At 36.8% G+C, this 20,976-nt stretch overlaps 1 protein-coding gene across 5 annotated transcripts in view; it reads right to left on the bottom strand.

Moving 5' to 3' along the window:
- Positions 1 to 2,307: 2,307 nt before the first annotated feature.
- Positions 2,308 to 20,976, bottom strand: part of RC3H2 (ring finger and CCCH-type domains 2) — a 58,519-nt gene continuing 39,850 nt past the window's right edge. For 2 of the 5 annotated variants that reach the window (XM_012458186.3, XM_012458191.2), the window contains 12 exons: positions 20,607 to 20,915; positions 16,135 to 16,349; positions 14,904 to 15,337; positions 14,152 to 14,322; positions 11,922 to 12,068; positions 11,374 to 11,587; positions 10,741 to 10,825; positions 10,093 to 10,174; positions 9,860 to 9,994; positions 9,174 to 9,287; positions 8,928 to 9,076; positions 4,826 to 7,570 (listed from right to left, as the gene is read on the bottom strand). In XM_012458186.3, the coding sequence (XP_012313609.1) occupies positions 7,375 to 7,570; positions 8,928 to 9,076; positions 9,174 to 9,287; positions 9,860 to 9,994; positions 10,093 to 10,174; positions 10,741 to 10,825; positions 11,374 to 11,587; positions 11,922 to 12,068; positions 14,152 to 14,322; positions 14,904 to 15,337; positions 16,135 to 16,349; positions 20,607 to 20,915 (2,251 nt within the window). In that variant the 3' untranslated portion in view covers positions 4,826 to 7,374. Of the gene's footprint in view, positions 7,571 to 8,927; positions 9,077 to 9,173; positions 9,288 to 9,859; positions 9,995 to 10,092; positions 10,175 to 10,740; positions 10,826 to 11,373; positions 11,588 to 11,921; positions 12,069 to 14,151; positions 14,323 to 14,903; positions 15,338 to 16,134; positions 16,350 to 20,606; positions 20,916 to 20,976 lie in introns of all 5 variants that reach the window. The other 3 variants (XM_012458185.2, XM_012458188.3, XM_012458187.2) reach the window with 3 other exon arrangements.

The following is a 20,976-nucleotide window of genomic DNA, read 5'->3' as shown; positions in this document are numbered from 1 at the left end:
GCTAAAAAAAACTTCAGAAATAAAAATTTATGTCCACACAAAAACATGCATACAAATGTTCATTGCAGCTTTATTTGTAATAACCAAAAATTTGAAACATTCCAAACGCCCTTCAATGGGTTAATGGCTAACGACACCATTACCATGGCGTCTAGTATACCATGTGGTATACCATGGATGTACATGGTATACTACCCAGCAACATAAAGAAAAAAACTATTATACATGAAATAATTTGGATAAATTTCAAGGGAATTATGCCAAGTGAAAAGAAAAAAGCCAATCTCGAGGTTACATATGGTATAATGTTAGTAATAGAACATTCCAAAAATGACAAAATTACAAAGACAGAGAACAGATTAGTGGTTGCCAGAGTTTAAGAATGGGAGAATGGGGGTAAGCAAGGCAAATGGATGTGAATATAAAGGGGTAACATGAGGGATCACTGAAGAGATGGAACAGTTCTCTTATCTTGATAGTAGTGGTGGTTCCACAAATCTATATGTGAAAAAGACAGAGAACTTACACACACACACAAACATGCACATGCATGCAAATGAGTGCATAGAAAACTGGTAAAATCTGAGTAAGTTCTGGATTGAAGGAATGTCAAGTTTCTGGTTTTAGTATTATACTATAATTAGGGGCTGGGCATGGGTGGCTAACACCTGTAATCCTAGCACAACATGGCAATACTCCATCTCTACAAAAAATACAAAAACTAACTGGGCATCGTTGACCACCTATGCCCAGAAGGCGGAGGTTGCAGTGGTGAGATCACGCCACTGCTGCACTCCAGCCTGGGCAACAGAGACCGTTTCTCAAAAAAAAAAAAAAAAAAATTATACATTTACATAACATGCTACTATTGGAGAAAGCGTGTGAAGCTATGTCCAATAGACTCCCTACACAATAAATCCGGTCAATTGCTCTCTTCTATTTTTTAAATCCATCTCTTTTCCTCCATCCCAGCTTGGCCATATTCTCAACACTTCTTACCTAGATTGCTGACCTGGCCTCTCTGCTGGTCTATCTCCGGCTTTACCTTTCACATCATGGCTGATCTTTCTAAAATCCCAAGTTGTTTAAGATTATATAACTTGTCTCTTCAGAATGGTATTCACTGTCCTTCATGGAGGTCCCTACCTCTTCTGTGACCTTGGGCAAAATCTCTATGATCTCTGCCTCCATTTTATGGTCCTAAGTCTTACTTATTGCACTTAAAACTGTTTTTAGAACATATTAAGTGCTCTAAGAGTTGGCTATTTATATTAGTCACTGAATCATCATTCCTTAAACACCTCTTTCATTCTAACACTTAGGGCCAATATAGGTTCTGATCACCATCACCACCACCACCTCCTTGGGAGGTAGAAAAGAGGCAGACAAATCAGAAATCTGATTCTACTACTTTGTAGTTATGACATCTGGGCAAGTTATGTAACATCTCAAACATAAGATACGGGTAATAACATCTCAAGTAAAGGGATAGTAGTTTGTTTTTTCCTCTTTTCTATCCAAGATAGTATACTTTAAGGGATGATAGTTAAAGATTGAGTGGGTTGTTGCGAAAGTAGAGTTGGAACTCGGGGTACTTTCTCTACTTATCTGTGCTTGGTGCAATGTTATGTAGCCTACAGTCTAGCCAGAGGTCATTTTACAGAGAAGTACTTCCTCTTGCTCATCACTACCACTAACCCCATAATTTCCCTTTGGAGTTTCCCTACACCCTACAGGCTGCACAACAGCTCACCGAATTATTCTAACTTGTCTTCTGATTTTCCATACTGTGAGTTTCTAGCGAAGAGACCCATGTTTCATGGACCTTTAATCTTATTGACCATTATGGACAGGAGTTTAAAATGTATCAGCAGAATGAATGAATAAAACTACTGGAGACCCAATGAGAATGGTGTCTAGATCCACCCAAGTCATTCTCTTGAGGTCCACAGAACTGTCTTCATACTTTAGTTATGTATCTGTCCTACTTTTTCCACTATACAGTAAACTCAGTACTCTCTACATCCTCATCTCCCACACAGATAAAGTGCTGTGTGTTGAATGGATGAAGTGACTTGATAGAATTAAGGTATATCTCAACCTCCTTGGTTGAGATACCCTCCTTGGAGATACCCTCCTTGGGTCTATCCATTACTTTCAGACCCTTCCCTATGATATAGGATGAGGCAGGTAATCATTTAAATCTCAAGGAGTGGCCTGGTAGCTCTGTTAAGCCAAAAACTATGCCAAGAAAATCAAGATAACTAAAATATACCATAAACTTAATATTGACATTAAACAAACAACTTTTAAGGTGGACAAATAATTTTATTTTGTGCATGCAAATACATGTCAAGTACTGCAAACTTTTTCCATCAATTTTCTCTCAAACACTGAAAATCATGATGCTCTATTTTGTGAACAGCCAAAGCTAGTATCTCTTCACTTCAGTGCTACAGCAAAAACACACAGAATTCACTCTTTGCTATTCACTATCATCACAACCCTCATTGTTCCATCTCTGCCCTCCCCCCATATACAGGCCTTATAAATCCTAGTCTTCCCCCATTTAATCCTATTCCTATAGCACAAAGGGAAACATTACAATTTGGAAATTCAAATTGAAATAAATGGAATAGAATTTATTCCCATATATATTTCCCACTTCATTGTACAGAATTATTTTAAATTATAGTTTTAAATAGAAGCTGAGTATATGCCTTAAAAATGAGCATTAAATCCATCTTAGAGATGGTGCCTGCTTTTTACATGATGGGTGTACACCATCTTTAATTTCATTTACATTTCAATCGAACAATAGATTTGCAAAGAAAATGTCTAATACAGACGTAAAAATATTCACACTAGAGCTTCACAATCGGTTGTACAATTGACAAACAGGCCTCTTTTCCCAAACTTTCCAGCTAAGCAAATTTATAAAATGTAATCAATGCAACAAGAAAAACATTTCTCTTTCACTTCCAGGGAAAAGAATATGCAATAAACAGTATAAATGCAGACAGCAGTTGCTGCAAGCTAACCACGATACTCCCAAGTGGCTGTACAGTGGATATGTGCAGTACAAATAAAAGCCACATGTGTTGTATCACAACTACAGTATAATTGTTTGCCCAGCTAAGAGAATGCATGCACTTCCATGCCTTGGGTTATAAAGTGAGGCCTAATTCTTGACAGGTTGATGGAGTATGTGCAAATGACCTTGGCTTTTGGCAGTACTAAGTGCAGCCAGTGTCTGTGTTCCACTGGTTTGGGGCTATTTTAAATTTTTTATTTAAAAAACGAAAAAACTGCCAATTTTAGACTTGAGGGGAATAATTGCTCTTGGAGTAAAAATAATACTCCACTCAAATGTGGTGTGTTTTGATCTGTGGCCTTGACTCCTTGTAATTCCCTTGCCAGCAAAAGGATACAAGGAAGCCGCTAGTGTAAAGACAATTCTAGCAAACTTAGTCAATTTATCCAGAAAATGGGATACTCCTTGAGCATGTTCTTTTGTGTTCTGCTTGCAGAAGGGGTCCTTATGTAGAAAGAGTTACAGTAAGTGATCCCATCAAGCCTCTTCATTCACTAAAACAAAAGAAAAGTTCTTCCAGGAAACCAATGCATAGTTGCAATGCAACTTTACCCTTTAATGCTTAGTTATCAATACTGGTGACAGTCTGCTCAGAAAATGACTCAAAGAAGATAGGGAAGAAATGCTCAGATTCAAAGGTGAAATCACATGCTGAATCTGATTGTTATAAATTCCACCCCTGTTAACAAGACAACACAGGCTTTAATGTCTAAAATTCAAAAGCAAGCTAGATGGTTTTTAAAATAATTTTTTAAATGTTTAAATGATCCCATTTGAAATTCCTACAAATTGCAGTGCATCCTGTAATTTTCTCAAGGCAGCATATAAAATTGGGATGTGCTTTATATACTTCACTTGAAATCAGAATCAAGGTGACTAGATCCATACAAATGGAAAATTTCAGTTCTTGTGTAGGAAGTTTCTTTTATTATCCTTTTACTAGAATAAATAGCTATGATGGGAAAGACAAATCAGTGTCACTGGCCTAATGAACTCCCTTTTTTTTGAAAATTACAATGCACAACTTTCACGTATGACACTGGTTTATCACATGGCATTGAAAATAAGACATGGCAGCAAAGGCAAGGGAATCTGCTTTGTTCAGGTACCAACTAGAAAAAATATATATGGAACTTTCTCTGAATTCATAAAATGAAATGAAACCACAAAAAAACTGATGCTACACCCACAGTAACTGAATGGGGCACATGGACTTCAGAATGGAACTTAGAAATTAAAAAACAAAAAACACAAAAAATGAAAGAAAATAACCACCACTTTCCTGCTTTCCAGACCTCAGACTATTTTTTCTGATTAGACAATAGGTAACATAAACAGTTTGGTTACCCACATTACAAATTTCCTCTCTTGTTGCTTTGTATCCTTTGATTCCAAATGTGTACATCACATCTTGTTGGTAAAAAGGTCAAATGACAGGAAATGCCTCAATTTTAGAAAGTCATATCCTAGGTCTGATTTGTAACATTTTCCTCGATGATATCAGGTACCATTCTGAAGAAGGGTCAGATGAACTGCCCTTTCTTCGAAAGTGGCAGAGAACCAATGGCTTTACTTCACATTAAATCCACCATGACAGACAGAAGGTGACCACTACATAGAGAATGGATGCAACACAGAATAATTTCAACACAGAAACAATTCCCATGTTGTTAGTGAAAAAGAGAGTAAGTTTTTAAGAACAGGGAGTTATTGTTTTATGGGCTCACCTGCTGCAAGACAAGCATTATTTTAATATAAATGTTCTGAGACATACCAATAAGGTTGGCAGGTATATACATATACTGATGCAAATGTAATTTCACTGGACAAGTAGGCAAACATCTAAGCAGTTTATCCCAACCCCCTCCAGCACAGCACAACCAAGTTTCAAAATTTCAATTTTAAAATTAAAAAGATAAGGTTAAATACACAAGATCAATTTATGTAGTATATATTCACCCTCAGAACGTGCTGAAGATGTTTTGTGTAGTTCTGTTGCACAGAGGGTTCTTTCCCTGAGGGCACATAAGGAGCTCTCAAACTGTTAATAGGTCTCTATTTTGTAACAAAATAGCAATTTTAAAATCTTAAAAAAAAATACATTACCTTCAACATGGAAGATCTCACTATTAAATATCCATGAAATAGACAGACTGGTTTGCATATCCTTTTTGGAATTACAAACAGCAAATAAAGTACATTGGAAGCATTTCAAATGTAATAAGCACATATTTATAGAAAGGTTCTGATATAAATTATATAACAATCATGTTCCTGTAATATTCTATGCTAATTTATAATGTCAGAAATAAGTTAATGTAACATGGTTTAAAACTCTTGTTCCTATTCATTTCAGGTTACAGAGTGAAATAAATAAAATGTCTTTGTAGGGATGGGGAGCACTGGCCGTGGCAAAAAGGTACAGTACTAACCAAAGGAAACTAAATCAAGGCTACTGTGCTGTTGTTATGCTACAAACAAACATCTTCATACATTTGAGTATTAAATAAATGTGTAAGATCTTCCATACTGACACCAGAATATCAAAACTACCCCTTTGTTTCTCAGGTATATTTACAACTTATCAGTCACCTTATGAGCATGTTCATTAAGACAGGTATCAAACACCAGTATTTACTCATTCTAATCAAGAAATTTCAGGGAAATGTCAACCCTCCCGCCCCTGGAAATGTGCACAAAACTTTTTATCAAAATCTTATCTGATACAATGCTGTGGTTTTGTAAAACAACTAAATAGCTCAGACGACCAATAACATGATCCTGTTTAAGCATCTTGCTAGCAGGAAAAGCCCTTACATACAGTACACCTGGTGAAAGATCAGCTTGGCTTAAAATATTCCAGTACAATTTTCAGAGTAAACAACTTCACAGAAGTTAATTAAAAAAATAATAAAAGTCAAACTAATCTTAAAGAAACAGAAAAAAAACTCCAAAAAACAGAAAGATAAAACTATAGGTAAGATCACCAGGAAGGAATGCCCAGCTTTTCTTTTCAAATGTTGACTGAAATTTAGGTTTCAATACAGTACCTCTCACAAATCTGAGGCATGACTGGTTGAACACACTGTATAATTTCAGATACGAAGTCAAAACCATTTCAGTCACATTTTAGCAAGGCAGAAATTATTCATGTTTTTAAGGATGAATAAATGTTAGCCAATGTTCTACTATTACATGGTTCATAGTCTTATCAACCTAACAGTCAAAAAACAAGAAAAACTAAACCCCAACATGAAGTAACAATAAACAATATTTAACCAAGATAATGCAATGAACATCCAAAGTAATTAGTTTAAATTAAAAACCCAGCAATACCATCTTGTTAGTCAGTGCAAACGCTACATACAGGGTTTTCTCAAGACAGCTGAAAGCACCTGATTCTTTTGCCAAGTCATCAGATTCAGTAATGTACAGGCTTAAATCTGCATTTTAAAAAACTGCCATTACATTAGTGCATAATTTATCAAAATTGTAAAAACGATTCTGCATAACTTAGGAGAATTTAATATCTAGTACATCAGCTGAAAGACTTAGGCACTTGGTTATATTTTTAATTAATTACTTCAACAAGTAGCCTGTGTATAAATATTAACAAAGCAGAAACTATTCTTGAAAAATGGAAAATTAAAAAAAAATTAAATGCTACAGATAAAAGCACTGCACCACACTCCTACATATAATGCAGTAAAGAAAGCTAGTATATAACCCTGTAAAATTCTATGGTAAGAACATCTAACTCCACTCTTCAAAATTAAAAAAAGAAAAAGAAATCCATGCAAAGTTCCATGAAAAAGATAAATAAAGCAGCTGGAATGAGATGGAAACTTCTCTCAGTGAAACATAAAATAGAAATAAATAAGTTAACTAAGTCTACTTTCACTAGATGTATCATTGTAGGATCCTGCTAGTTTAATAACTGAGTTGTTAATTTTCTATAGAAGCCATTTAAAATAGGAAATGGCTCAGTTACTGCACCGGATTGCTACAAACTCATAAAAAGCTGCTTGAAGCTTAAGTTAAATGTTGTCCAAATTCCAATCACTTCTGGAAAGTGAACATGTTATCCTAGTAAATTTTTTTTTTTTTCATAATGCTAATGCAAGAGGGCTTGAAGTATCAAAGAGTCCACAGGAAATGGATGCCCCCAGTAATATCTTTTTTTAAAAAAAATATACATTATATAATATATATTATATATATAAAAAGCTAGTGTAAATGCTTCCATGGTGTGGTCACAAATTTGAAAGATGAACCTCCTTTCAGCTGTTAACCATCTTCCCATTTGCAACAGGTTTTAAAAAGTCGTTTTTATCTTCAGACATGACATGAGTTTTCAGAATGAGGTTGCCAACACTGACAGACGTGGTGATGGGGAGGCAACTTGCATTGCTAATAGACACTGCGAGTGGCTGGCTAAAGCAAGAAGTTACCGGCAGAATTGTTTTTTGCTCCTCCCTAAGTAAAAAGAAATGACATTAACAACAAATTAGCTTTAGGTGAAAACTTTTAAGAGTAACCGTACGTACTTAATAAAAACTACATCAAACTTCAGGAGCCCCTAGCAAAGACATGTCTTTATCACTAGAAGTATCAGAAGTAACTAGAAAAGTCCTATTTTCCTTTTTCTGAGACAGAGTCTTGCTCTGTTGCCAGGCTGGAGTGCAGTGGCATGATCTCGGCTCTCTGCAACCTCCACCTCCTAGGTTCAAGTGATTTTCCAGCCTCAGCCTCCCGAGTAGCTGGGACTACAGGCGCGTGCCACCACGCTGGTTAATTTTTTGTATTTTTAGTGGAGACTCGGTTTCACTGTGTTAGCCAGGATGGTCTCAATCTCCTGACCTCATGATCCGCCCGCCTTGGCCTCCCAAAGTTCTGGGATTACAGGCGTGAGCCACTGTGCCCGGCCTGCTATTTTGTATTTTTAGTAGAGATGGGATTTCACCATGTTGGTCAGGCTGGTCTCGAACTCTTGACCTCAAATGATCCGCCAGCCTTGGCCTTCTAAAATGCTAGGATTATAGGTGTGAGTCACCAGGCCTGGCCTGAAACATCCTATTTTCCAAAAATTATGATAAAAATTAAAATACGAGTTAAAGACCATACAAAGTATCAAGCTGACGATTAAGTCCATATTTTTGGCAGTAATCATTCAAAATGGCAGTATCATAGCCAAGACATTTTTTCTTTTAATTTGGGATGGAGTCTTGCTCTGTCACCTAGGCTGGAGTGCAGTGGTGCGATCTAGCTCACTGCAACCTCTGCCTCCTAGGTTCAAGTGATTCTCCTGCCTCAGCTTCCAAGTAGCTGAGACTACAGGCGCCTGCCCCTATGCCCAGCTAATTTTTTTGTATTTTTATAGAGATAAGTTTTCTCTTGGCCAGACTCATCTTGAACTACTGACCTTGTGATCCGCCTGCTTCAGCCTCCCAAAGTTCTAGGATTACAGGCGTGAGCCACCACGCCTGGCCTAGTCAAGAAAATCTTAACATGATTTTTAAAAAGAGAAACGCTTAATCTAGGTTTTCATTCTCCATTTTGTAGTCTAGAAGTTTGGCTACCAGATTAAAGAAGCATAACCTGATGCTAGAACACAGATTAACTTTGTCTCAACAAAAAGCAAGTTTTAGGTTACTAAAATGGACCACTTTGTTAGTTCAATTTTACTTTTCCTCCCCTAAAAATCCAGACTGACCAAATCATTACCCATATAAGATCTTCCCCTCAGAGCATAAAGCCAAAAATGAATTTAACATCTGTTTCTCTTTATTATGCCTTATGCCCACTGGTTATGAATTTTCTGTCTAACACTCACAGAATCACATGGTCTTCACCTAAACTCTGTTTCTTCTGCTTTGGTGGCTCCTTTTGGTGCTGCTGCACTGGATGCCCATTTTCCACTGCCGTTCCATTTAGCAACTGATCATTTTGAGAACTGATGCCAAGCTGTATGTCCAGGATCTCCTAAGAAAATAAAATATTAATCCTTCAGTATGAAAGTTTTATACTTTTAAATTTTCAATCGAACAAAGCCTCTCAATTATCTAATTGTGGCACTTACTTCAATTGGTTCACTTTGACCATCAGGTTCATCAGTATCAAGTGCTGAAAGCTCTAACTCGATATCCCTATCAGGTTTAGTATCTGTTGCATCTTCTGTATAATCACTCTGTAACTAAGAAAAATACTGATTTTATACCTGTGGAACCTGAGGCTTCTCTTTTAAATTAAAATTAAAAACCCCAATGATCAGCCAGGCACCGTGGCTCACACCTGTAATCCCAGCACTTTGGGAAGCTGAGGCAGGAGGATCATTTGAAGTCAGGAGTTCAAGACCAGCCTGGCCAACATGGTGAAACCCTGTTTCTACTGAAAATACAAAAATTAGCTTGTCGTGGTGGTGGGTGCCTGTAATCCCAGCTACTCGGGAGGCTGAGGCAGGAGAATCACTTGAACCTGGGAGTCAGAGGCTGCAGTGAGCTGAGATCATACCACTGCACTCCAAACAATAGAGTAAGATTTCGTCTCAAAAAGAAAACAACAACAACAAAAAAATCCCAGTGCTCTAGTTAAAGAATTATTTAAGAAATCTAGGACTACAATTTTATTTCTATTATAAGTTTTAAAAGCAATCCGTCATTCATCAGAGACAGGCACACCAAAATGCACTCAGTAACGGTATAACCAAGATGCAACAGCAGAAAACAAATACATTAAGCAAGAAGACAAAAGGTTCAGTTTCTTTACCTCTCCATTTCTCAGTTCAATTTCCTTGCTTAAAAGATTTAAGGTAAGGTGACGGCCTTCATCCAGGGAATTCCACTTCTGTTGCATGGCCAAAGCATTGGCCTCTCTCTGAAGAAGTAATGAGTTGCTCTTGGCCTATATGAGGAGAGAAAAAAAGTAAACTTGGCTTCCAACCATAGCTTTCAACTGTCATTCTGTTTTTAAAAAATTAATAGCTGAGTTACAGAGCCTACCTGCTGAAGTTCAAGGCTCAAAAGGTCCCCAGTACTGGAATGCTTTCTATGACCAGACAAATCGGTAACAATGAATCTGTCCCTTTAAAGAGAAATATGTTTACTGTAATAAAAGTGAAGTGAATGAAGCAACAAAAGCAGAAATAACCATGTTTTATCTGACAGATCAACCCTGAAAACTTGAGTCATCATTCCAAATGTAAAAGCAAATATTTTTCAGAAATTGGTTACATAGCTAAGACAAGCAAAGCACATTTCATGTAGGATGTATACTCTTTTTTTTTTTTTTTTTTTTGAGACGGAGTTTCGCTCTTGTTACCCAGGCTGGAGTGCAATGGCGCGATCTCGGCTCACCGCAACCTCCGCCTCCTGGGTTCAGGCAATTCTCCTGCCTCAGCCTCCTGAGTAGCTGGGATTACAGGCACGCGCCACCGTGCCCAGCTAATTTTTTGTATTTTTAGTAGAGACGGGGTTTCACCATGTTGACCAGGATGGTCTCGATCTCTTGACCTCATGATCCACCCGCCTCGGCCTCCCAAAGTGCTGGGATTACAGGCTTGAGCCACCACGCCTGGCCAGGATGTGTACTCTTAAGATACATACAAGTCTGAGAATGGAGAATCCTATAGAATTAAGAAAAAACGTTACCTTTCAATATAATGTGCTGACGATGTGGCCTCGTTGCCATATGAACTCCACCTTGAATCAACAGCATTGACATAAGGGACATAATCTACAGACACGAAAGAAACAATGATCAAAAAAGTGAAAAATCAGTGTACTGATGTGAATGTGTACTTCTCAAAATAGATCTGTATTTTATCCCACTGGCCATATGATGCTGTTAAACCACCTAATTCTGAGTTTCCTATGGTTGTTAAATTTCCACCTCACAAGCTGGGGATTAAAATGCAAGTGCCTGGGTCTGGCACAGTGGCTCATACCTGTAATCCCAGCACTTTGGGAGGCTGAGGTGGGTGCATCACATGGGGCCAAGAGTTCCAGCCCAGCCTGGTCAACATGGCAAAACTAAAATACAAAATACTCTCTACTAAAAATGCAAAAATTAACCAGGTACGGTGGTGCACGTCTGCAATCCCAGCTACTCAGGAGGCTGAGGCAGGAGAATCACTTGAACTCGGGATGGAGATTGCAGTAAGCCGAGATCATGCCACTGCATTCCAGTCTGGGTGACAAAGTGAGATTCTGTCTCAATTGAAAAAAAAAAAAAAAGCATAGTTCTTAGAACTTATCAGGCTAGGTATCATGTAAATGGATTACCTGATACACTGATGGGCTTAGTCGCACTTCCTTGGGAAGCAGTGGCCTGAACGGGATCTGTGGTATGGTAACCTGTACGGGAAGATCTGGAAATTGCACCCCATTTTGAGATGATGGGTCCATCACTAAAGGGAATTATTGGATCTTCTTCTTTTGTCCTTCTCTGAGTTTCAAATAGATGTACTCTTCTCTTAACATCGCCACTGTCCAGGTCCTATATAAACCAAAGAAAATCAATAAAAGGACTGCTGGCAATTACTTCAGCTAGTAAATATATGCTATCAAAAGACATGTAATTAGATTTTTTGGCAAATTTAAAACTAGCTCTAGACATCAATGATAATCCAACAAACTGCCATTAAACCACCAATGTTCAAATAATTTAAACATTAAATACAATTTATTTCAGACTTACCTAAATATACCCTGCTAATGATGAGTTATAAGGCAACAATATGAATGAATAAATAGAAAACATTCATTCTACAACTTGAGTGAACATACATCATCTCTCACCTCCAACCCCTGCAACCCCAGCAAAATCATACCATTAACACAGCATTTGAATTAGCAATTACATCTTTGGGCTCTGAATCAATGGCATTTATACAGGAGCCTATGGTGCCACAAGACCACGGAGAATAATGGGAAAGATGATCTTCTTCAAATTTTGTACCACTCACACTCTCTGAGAACTGGTTAAAAAATAAAAAACAGAAATAAAGCCAATTAGTAAGAAGCTTAAATTTACATTTATATTATAAATGTAAATTTTATATTATTTATATTTTATATTAAATTTATATTAGTTACCTGTAACTAATATAAAGTAACTATTATAGAATTCAGAGGACTTCATAGTGAACAATTATACTTTCAATAACTAATATAAAAAACTGTAATAAACAACAAATGGTATTTTTACAATAGAAAATGGCATGCTTTCCCTTTTCACTTTTTCCTTTAAGTGCTCATATGGAACATCTGTCTAATATTATCAAAACCAATTAACAAATATTTATAGTATGCTACTAATATGGTATTGGGTGCTCCAAGAAAAAAAACAGAGAAAACAAATACATAGATACACACAGAGATCACAGTCCGTACCCTAAAGGAGTTTATAATTTTCTTTTGAGACAGGGTCTCACTCCCACCACCCAGGCTAGCGGGCAGTGGGGTGATCACAGTTCACTGCAGCCTCGACTTCCTGGGCTCAGGTGATTTTCCCAACTTAGCTTCCCAAGTAGCTGGTACTACAAGTACGTGCCACTATGCCCAGACAATTTTTTGTATTTTTAGTAGAGATGGGGTTTTGCCATGTTGCCTAGGCTGGTTTCAAACTCCTGGGCTCAAGCAATCCACCCACTTCGAACTTCCAAAGTGCTGGGATTATGGGCATGAGCCACTGCACCCAGGTGAGTTTATAATTTTCTTGAGAAAAAGAACACCATGTGCAAATAAGGGAATATAACTGATAAATTATGCAGTATCAAGTAAAGAACAAATGTAATTCAAAGAAGGCTTTGGAGCTAAAGGAGAAATAAATTTTAAATGGACATGAATAAGAAAACTATAGGACCAGAATACAAAAGTTGTAAGAATTATTAAATCTAGTTTACTAATTATTCAGATTAAAAAAACTCAAGGCCAGAAAGGTTAAATAGCTTTTCTTAAGTTAAACTCAGCAGATCTGAGTCTCAGAGAAATAATGATTTCCTGAAGCCTAGTATATCAAAAAAGAAAATACAGGCAGCATCTATAAAGCAAGTGGCAGTTCTGTCACTCTGTTGTCAAGATATTTACCTGCTTTGAAGACGTCTAAGTTTGACAAGACCAATTTGGATCTGGTTTAAAAATTCAATGCTTTATTTAAATATTTATGGATTAAAAAATAAAATGCCTAAGATTACTTCAAAACAATCCAGCAGGAAGAAGGGGTACAAATAAGACAGTATTGACTGAGTTGATAACTGTGGAACCTGGGTGTTGGGTATAAGGAGTTTATTATGTTATTCTCTCTATACTTGCATAGGTTTGACATTTTTTATAATGAAAAGATTTAAAAATTTTTAATATCATAACTTCGGGGATGAGGAATAAACCAGAAGAAACTTTAAAAAGAAATTAATCGTTTTCTCTAAATATAACAGTACTGAAAACATCATATTAAATTAAAATCATCTTGGTACAAAAATTTATTTTGTAATGCCAAAAACAATAATTAAAGTGATGTAAAGAGCATAAAAAATACCGTAGGTATTTCTGCATCTCTTGTGAAGTAGGGAAGAAATAACTCAGATAGCCCAGGATTCAAATCCCAGCTATTTACAGGCTGAAAGATCTTGGGCAAATTATTTAACTTCTGTGAGTAGGATTCCTACCCTGTAAAATATGGAAAATACCTGCCCCCTAAGGTTTTTGTGAGAATTAAATAAAATAGCTTTATGCAATTGCTTAGTACAGTACTGGCAAATGGCTTTATGAGTAGGTGCTCAATAAATGATAGATATAAATCACACTAAATAAAAAATCATAAAATAACTATATTACTGGAAAGATTTTGAATTCTTGGTAAAGGACTATGGGTTAATGGTCTTCAGAGTCTCATAACACCTAGCCGTAGTGCACATATATTCAGTGTTTATTGAACTAAAATCAACTGCACACCAAACCACTGCAAAATATCCAACATAGCCAATCCTGGTTTGAATGAGCAATTTGAAATCAGTTATTTGACCTATCCCTGCAACATCAAGTAATTAAAACCTTTCTTACATCCGCACGAAAGTCTACACTGAATAGAGGAGAAGGTGGTGTTGGTGACTGTGTTGCCACAGGAAGAGTTGAAGAGACAAGAGGTGCTTTCTGAGTGTGGTACTGTGCCCACTGATCTGGCTTTCTTCTTATCTGCTCCTCGCAACTGGTCTTCAAATGACCACAAGGTTCCTAATGGGGGATAAAAGAAACAATCTTAATCATCTAGGGAGTGGTCAATAATTTAACTGTGTGAAAATAATGTAAACAGTTTATGATATTGTTGGGATAAAAAAATACAGCAGGGAAAGTCACCCTAGTCTGTTCTCCATACACTGAAATAAAAAGGTTTAATATTTATTCAACTGATGTTAAAAGCAAAATCTGAGCACTCACTTTTCTGGTTTAGGAAAGTCATTTGTATATATGTGGTGATACTGAAAAAAGGCCCTAACCTTGTATTTTTAAGATTTCTTTCTACTTTCCCAACAATTTCCTATCCAAACATAACATTTATTGAGCATTAACATGTATCAGGCCCAGTTCTAAGAGGTTTGATTTCTAATTTAATTCTCACAACAGCCTTATGAGGTAGGTACTACTATTATTTCCATCAAATTAAAGAACTCAGGCATCGAGAGGTCAAGTAAATTCCTTAAGTCACACAATTAGTAAGTGGAAGAGCCAGGATATCTATCTGGGTGGTTTGACTCCAGACACTGGGCTCTTAATGACTACATTATAGTAGCACTCCTATTTCCATCATCACTTACCCTTGGTAAAGGCACAGTTGTCCTTGGCTCACTTGGTGGCTGACAAGCCACCGAGTAATACCCATCTAATGAGTTATATCTTTCCCGCAAAGATGTCTGATAGACAGATGAGTGCATCACATCCATTGGAGGTAAAGAATTGCTTCTAATAATGTCATCTCGTTGGTACATAGGTGGGCGCCAGATGCGCCTGCTGTCGTACACAGGAGCGTACATTCCAGAAGGTACTGGAGGAACTGGTCCATACGGCTGCGGAGGAGGAGGTTGGTAAGGAGAAGAATTCATTCGATCTCGAGGGGAAAATGTACTGTAATGATCGGCATATGGCATGGAAGCAGGTGGGAGGGAGGACTCTGGAACATTATTGGACCTCACAAAGCGAGGAACACAGGGAGCCACACCAGCTGGTACCGTTGGAGGTGGTGGATAGTATCCTTGAAAATTGGAAAGAGGAATATTTAATGTAATCTTAGTACAATCCAACATTTTATAATGGCTTAAATCTAACGCAGCCCTTAATGCAGGAAAATATAATAAGCTGTGAACCTTACCTTATCCTGCTTTATAAAGCTTTAAACAGTGCTTTTTTTTATTGGGTAGAGACAGAGTCTCACTATGATACCCAGGCTGGTCTTGAACTCCTGGGTTCAAGCGATTTTCCTAGTTGGGCCTCCCAGAGTGCTGGGATTATAGATGTGAGCTACCATGCCTGACCATAAGCTATACATTTTCAAGATATCACTATATGAAAATCATTAACATTCAATACTTTGTTAAAATGCTCCTTAAAACACACGACAGAGCTATTAATATATGGCTGGCAAATATCCTATTGCCACTGGTTTTGGATCAAATAATCAGTTACATCATTGATTTTTATTAACCTTTTTGGGAGAAGAGGTTAAAGACCTCTTTCAAAATCTATATAAGTTGTTCACTGTATTTCCAAAATTGCACATAAGCATACGTAAACTTTTTTTTACATCATTTTAGGGAACTTACAGAAAACCCCCTGAAGTTCATTCCTGAACCTATATTTGATTTCTAAGAATGACAACCTTAAAGCTGTTAGTATTTAGAACCACAGATCCTTAGGGAAAGGAAGAAAACTTAAAAGTCATATAGTCAAAAGGATTAATTTTTTTAAATGTAGACATTCTAGAACTATTCACTCATTTATCTAAGGGAAACAATATATCTTTTTTTCTTAGAATTGTTTAAAATTACTCACCTGTCTGTGGGTACTGTGGGACTTCAAAGGGTATCTGAGTCCTTGGATCTTGAAAATACTGAACGTTTTCAGAATGCGGAGGATATACTGGTACTCTAGTTAGAAATGGGCTGGATTTTTGAGGCACAGAATTCAGCTCTGTTCCAACATTAGAGGGCCCAGCTGAGGTAGCTGCTACATTACTTACAGGAGTCTTGGGTGGAGAACCAATTTTACTGGAGAGAAAATTTAACAAAGGGCAAAGGATAAATCACTGTCTATGATTGTCCTCCTTAGTAGAAATTTTTAGTAAAATTATATTCAGAAACCACAAATAGAAAACATTTCAGATATTGCCACATTGACAAATAAGGCAATGAATTTCACTGCCACCTTACAGAGCTAATTTATATGATCATGGTAACAGATGTCATATTCTGGTGTGGGCCACAGGGAATAAAAACAATTCCCAGATATTAATATGACTCATCAGTTGCCATTTACCCAATTTTTTTTTTTTTTTTTTTTTTTTTTTTTTTTTTTTTTTGAGACAGGGTGTCACTCTGTCACCCAGGCTGGAGTGCACTGGCAAAATCATAATAACAGCTCACTGCAGCCTTGACCTCCTGGGCCTAAGTGATCCTCCCACATCAGCCTCCAAAGCAGATGGGACTACAAGTGTGTGCCACCATAATGGGCTAATTTTTAATAGATTTGCTGCTCAGGAGGGTCTCAAACTCCTGGGCTCAGGCAATTCTCCCACCTTGGCCTCATAAAATGCTGGGATTACAGGCATGAGACACTGTGCCTAGCCACTACTCATTCTTTAAACAAAGATTTTTCCTTGCTGAAGGTTAAAAAAAAAATTCTGTTCAATAAGTTCTCAACAGAAATAATATAGTCCACTAGTAGAATTCTTTGGGACAAAGAAAACAGACATGTTAAGAAAGGGGCTGTTTTCCATGAGGAGTTAAATTAGCTGAAAGATAAGCTCCTTGAGGAAAGGCCACTTTGTTTGATAACTCCTATATCCCCAGCACCTAGAACAGCTCCTGGCAGAGTAGGCACTTTGTAAATATTTGTTGGACAAATAAAACTGTTCCTGGCATGCAGTAGGTACTCAGTAAATAGTTTCTGGATGAATGAAATGGTAACTCATTAAACTGATGATGCAAAAACACACCAACTTATTATTATTATTAACACAAAATAATTTTCTTGGTTGAGTAACTAAGTAATTAGCTCGAGAGGATCTAATTATGGCTTTCTTAACCACTTTTAAGAAGTAAATGTTGACAGAGGTTGATATGTGATGACTGAAGAAAATGATCTTGTTAATTATGCAGGAACTCAATACACTGCATCTCAACTAGAAAAAGCATTTTAAAGCTAGGGCATAAATAGAACGTATATGGGCTGTCTTTAAGTTTAACACAGATTAGTCTAGCAGATGTTTACTTCTACGTGTAATTGTGTATTAAAACGTAAAAAAATAACTAAGGAAGTATAAATTATAGTAATAGGTACAAATTTATGGGTTTGGAGTATAAAGATATTTTAGAGCTGTGCTTATTCTTTACATAAGTAAAACAGAGACAACAAGGAAAATGATTAGGATTTCCTTAAAGCAATAATAACTAATATTTATCAAGTAGCTATTTGAGTCTATTCCAGGCGCTATGCTTTACAGAGATTATCTGGTCCCTCCATGTCAAAATGTGATATACCCTAAAATTTGGATTAGTACTTTCAAACAGTAAACTCATAGACTTATCAACAAAAAGGCAAGGCAACAGGATCTATGATAAGGTAAACATTCACAGCCTCATGAAATCATGCAAGCTATCTTTGAACTTAAGGAAAACTTCGAACTTAAGGAAGAAAGCTAATCTTCAATCACATCCTAGTCAGAATTAGATCACTACCCTAGGTGACTTTCAGGATTCTAGGCTCTTCCCATGGCAGCTTCTCTCATACCTTATTGATTTTGCCTGTGCTACCTTCTCCATCCACAAGGTCCTTCCTTCCTTACTATCCATACTTTTGGAAATAGCTCAGGTATCATCACTTCACCTATAAGAAGCCATCCACAATACCTCTAATAGAATTGGTTCTTCTTTTTCCTGTGTTCCAGTAACAACTGGAACAATTGTGTTCCAATAAAAATTTAGATTAATTTTTATTTATTTTTCTGAGATAGAGTCTCGCCCCCATTGCCCAGGCTGGAGTACAATAGTGTGGTTTCAGCTCACTGCAACCTCCGCCTCCTGGGTTCAAGCAATTCTCCTTGAACCCAGGAGGTGGAGGGTTCAAGGTGTTGGGAGCTACCACACCCAGTGATTTATTTTTTTTAAAGTTTTTACTAGCTGGGCGTGGTGGCTCACACCTGTAATCCCAGCACTTTGGGAGGCTGAGGTGGGCGGTTCACAAGGTCAGTTCAAGACCAGCCTGGCCAACATGGCAAAACCCTGTCTCTATTAAAAATATAAAAATTAGCTGGGCCTGGTGGCAGGTGCTTGTAATCCCAGCTACTTGGGAGGCTGAGGCAGAAGAATCACTTCAACCCAGGAGGTGGAGGTTACAGTGAGCCGAGATCACCCCATTGCACTCCAGCATGAGCAACAGAGCAAGACTCCATCTCAAAAAGAAAAAACAAAGTTTTTACCCTAGTCCATTTTGTTTAAAAATTGAGATATCTTATTATTCATTATTTTAGGATGTACAATTCAGTAATTTTTAGTATATTCACAAGGTTGTCCAATTATCACCACTATCTAATTCTGAAACATTTTCATCATCCCCAAGAGAAACCTGTACCCATTAGCATTTACTCCCCATTCCTGTCCCAATCCTAAACCCCTAGAAAGCATTAATCTACTTCCTGTCTCTATGAATTTGCCTATTCTGGACATTTAACATAAATGAAACCATAGGTGACCTTTTGTATCTGGCTTCTTTCATTTAGCACTTTTTAAAGGTTCATCCATATTATAGCACATAATAGTACTTCATTCCTTTTTTATGGCTGAATAATTTTCCATTGTATGGATGTAAAACAGTTTTACAACATTACCTAGCCAAAACTCTTCAAAAGCTTATTTCCTAAGCATGTATACATAAGGTATTCATAAGCTGGTGCAAACCTATCTAATCTTATTTTACACTAGTCCCTAACATAAGCCTTCAGATCTGAAAGGCTGGTCTCCTCAGTATTCCATATAATTACAAACAGATTTAATCCATGTTATGTTGTTCTTTTTTTCTGTAATTTCCCATATTTCTCCCAGCAACATAAAATATTCCTGTCCTTTAATCCAACTTCAGTATTGTTTCATATGTGTAAATGCTATTTCTACAACTATATCATAACTCCCTTAAAAGCAAAGATATCTTATGTTTCATGTGCCAAAAACAGAGCTCCAAGACTGAGTGCATAAATAACATTTGTTAACTAGACAATGTTATCAGATATATCTTTTCTAAAATCTTGCCCAGGGAAGACTGTAAAAGTCCTTTACTAAACAATTTCCCCCATCATATGCTGACTGCAGAAATAGCAAATGTTACTGTTTATCCATCCATCATTGATTGCTACGTGCCTAGCATAATGTTTTTTTCCTAGCAGGCATAAAATAGATACTGATAGAATATTTTTAGGCAACAAAATCTGAATATCAATATAATGATGAATATTTTATTACATCTTACTCAAGATTTTAGAGTTGGAAATAACTTTCAGACCATCTGAAAATTTAAAAATTTTTTTCTAAAGGCACCAAAACCCTTTGACAAACAAAATCTTATGCTGATACACAATAAAAATTAACAGTGATAATAATAATAAAGCAAATATTTACTGAGTGCTTACTATCTGGCAGGCATAGTTCAAAGCATACTGGAGTATCGATTCACTTAACCCTCACAACCAACATATGAAGTTGATACCATTATAACTCTAGTTTTATGAATTAGTAAACTAAGGTAGACAGATTAAGTAACTGGCCTAAGATCAAACAGCTGGGAAACCATGAACCAGAACTTGAGCCCGGAGATTCTGGCTCCAAAGTGTCCCCTCTTAAGTGCTAAACCTCATTCCAGAGCATAAAGTGAAAGTGCTCTAACTGAAACAGAGCTAGAGGCTCAGCATTTTACCTGCTTAGGTTTCTATTTAGTTCTTTTCTAGAACCTCTATGGAATCAACACTACAGTTCAAGAAATTAAGATGCGATAAAACCAAATTCTGGTCCAGTCTCTGGTGTACAGTTGAGGAAAACAAAACTCAGAGTTAAAGTCACTTTCCAAGTTCACAGGGCTATTCAGTTGCAGAGTCAAACTAGAACTCAAATTTTTTAGTATTTAGTGTTTTTTCTCTATCAAGAAATATTTTGCATAAAAATTCTGATTAACTGGTATTCTTCAGGAGAAATAAAAACACTCAGGCATTTCTAAAAAGAAAAAAAAATTTCTATTAATTGTTTTTACCTAATACCTACTTTTCAGTTACAGAATCTGCAGAGGGCCCAGCAGCATTCTGACCATTAGTGCCAACCTTTCCCACTTTCTTCACGGTCTCCAGAGCTCTTAAGGTACTGTCAGTACTACGTGAGATTAGCTGGGAAACACTGTTTTCTGCATTTGAAATTCCATTTGTACTTGCAACAATTTTCCCTGTTGTTTCAGTACTTCCTATGACAGAAATGACATTTCCGGCTGTGGTTGTAACAGTGTTGTTTACACCAACTTTATTTAGAAGAGGAAACGTTCTTACAGTGGCATTGATCTTTTTGTTCCTTAATCGATACCTGTTTCAAAAACAATCAACATATTGGTGAATATTTTACTAAATCTTGCTCAAGAAAAAAT

This window comes from Aotus nancymaae, unplaced genomic scaffold, assembly GCF_030222135.1.
Source record: "Aotus nancymaae isolate 86718 unplaced genomic scaffold, 86718_ANA_hifiasm-v0.15.2.pri h1tg000003l, whole genome shotgun sequence".
NCBI classification, from domain to species: Eukaryota; Metazoa; Chordata; class Mammalia; order Primates; family Aotidae; genus Aotus; species Aotus nancymaae.
Note: the sequence above shows the minus strand (reverse complement) of the source record. Positions and strands in the feature narration are given on the sequence as shown.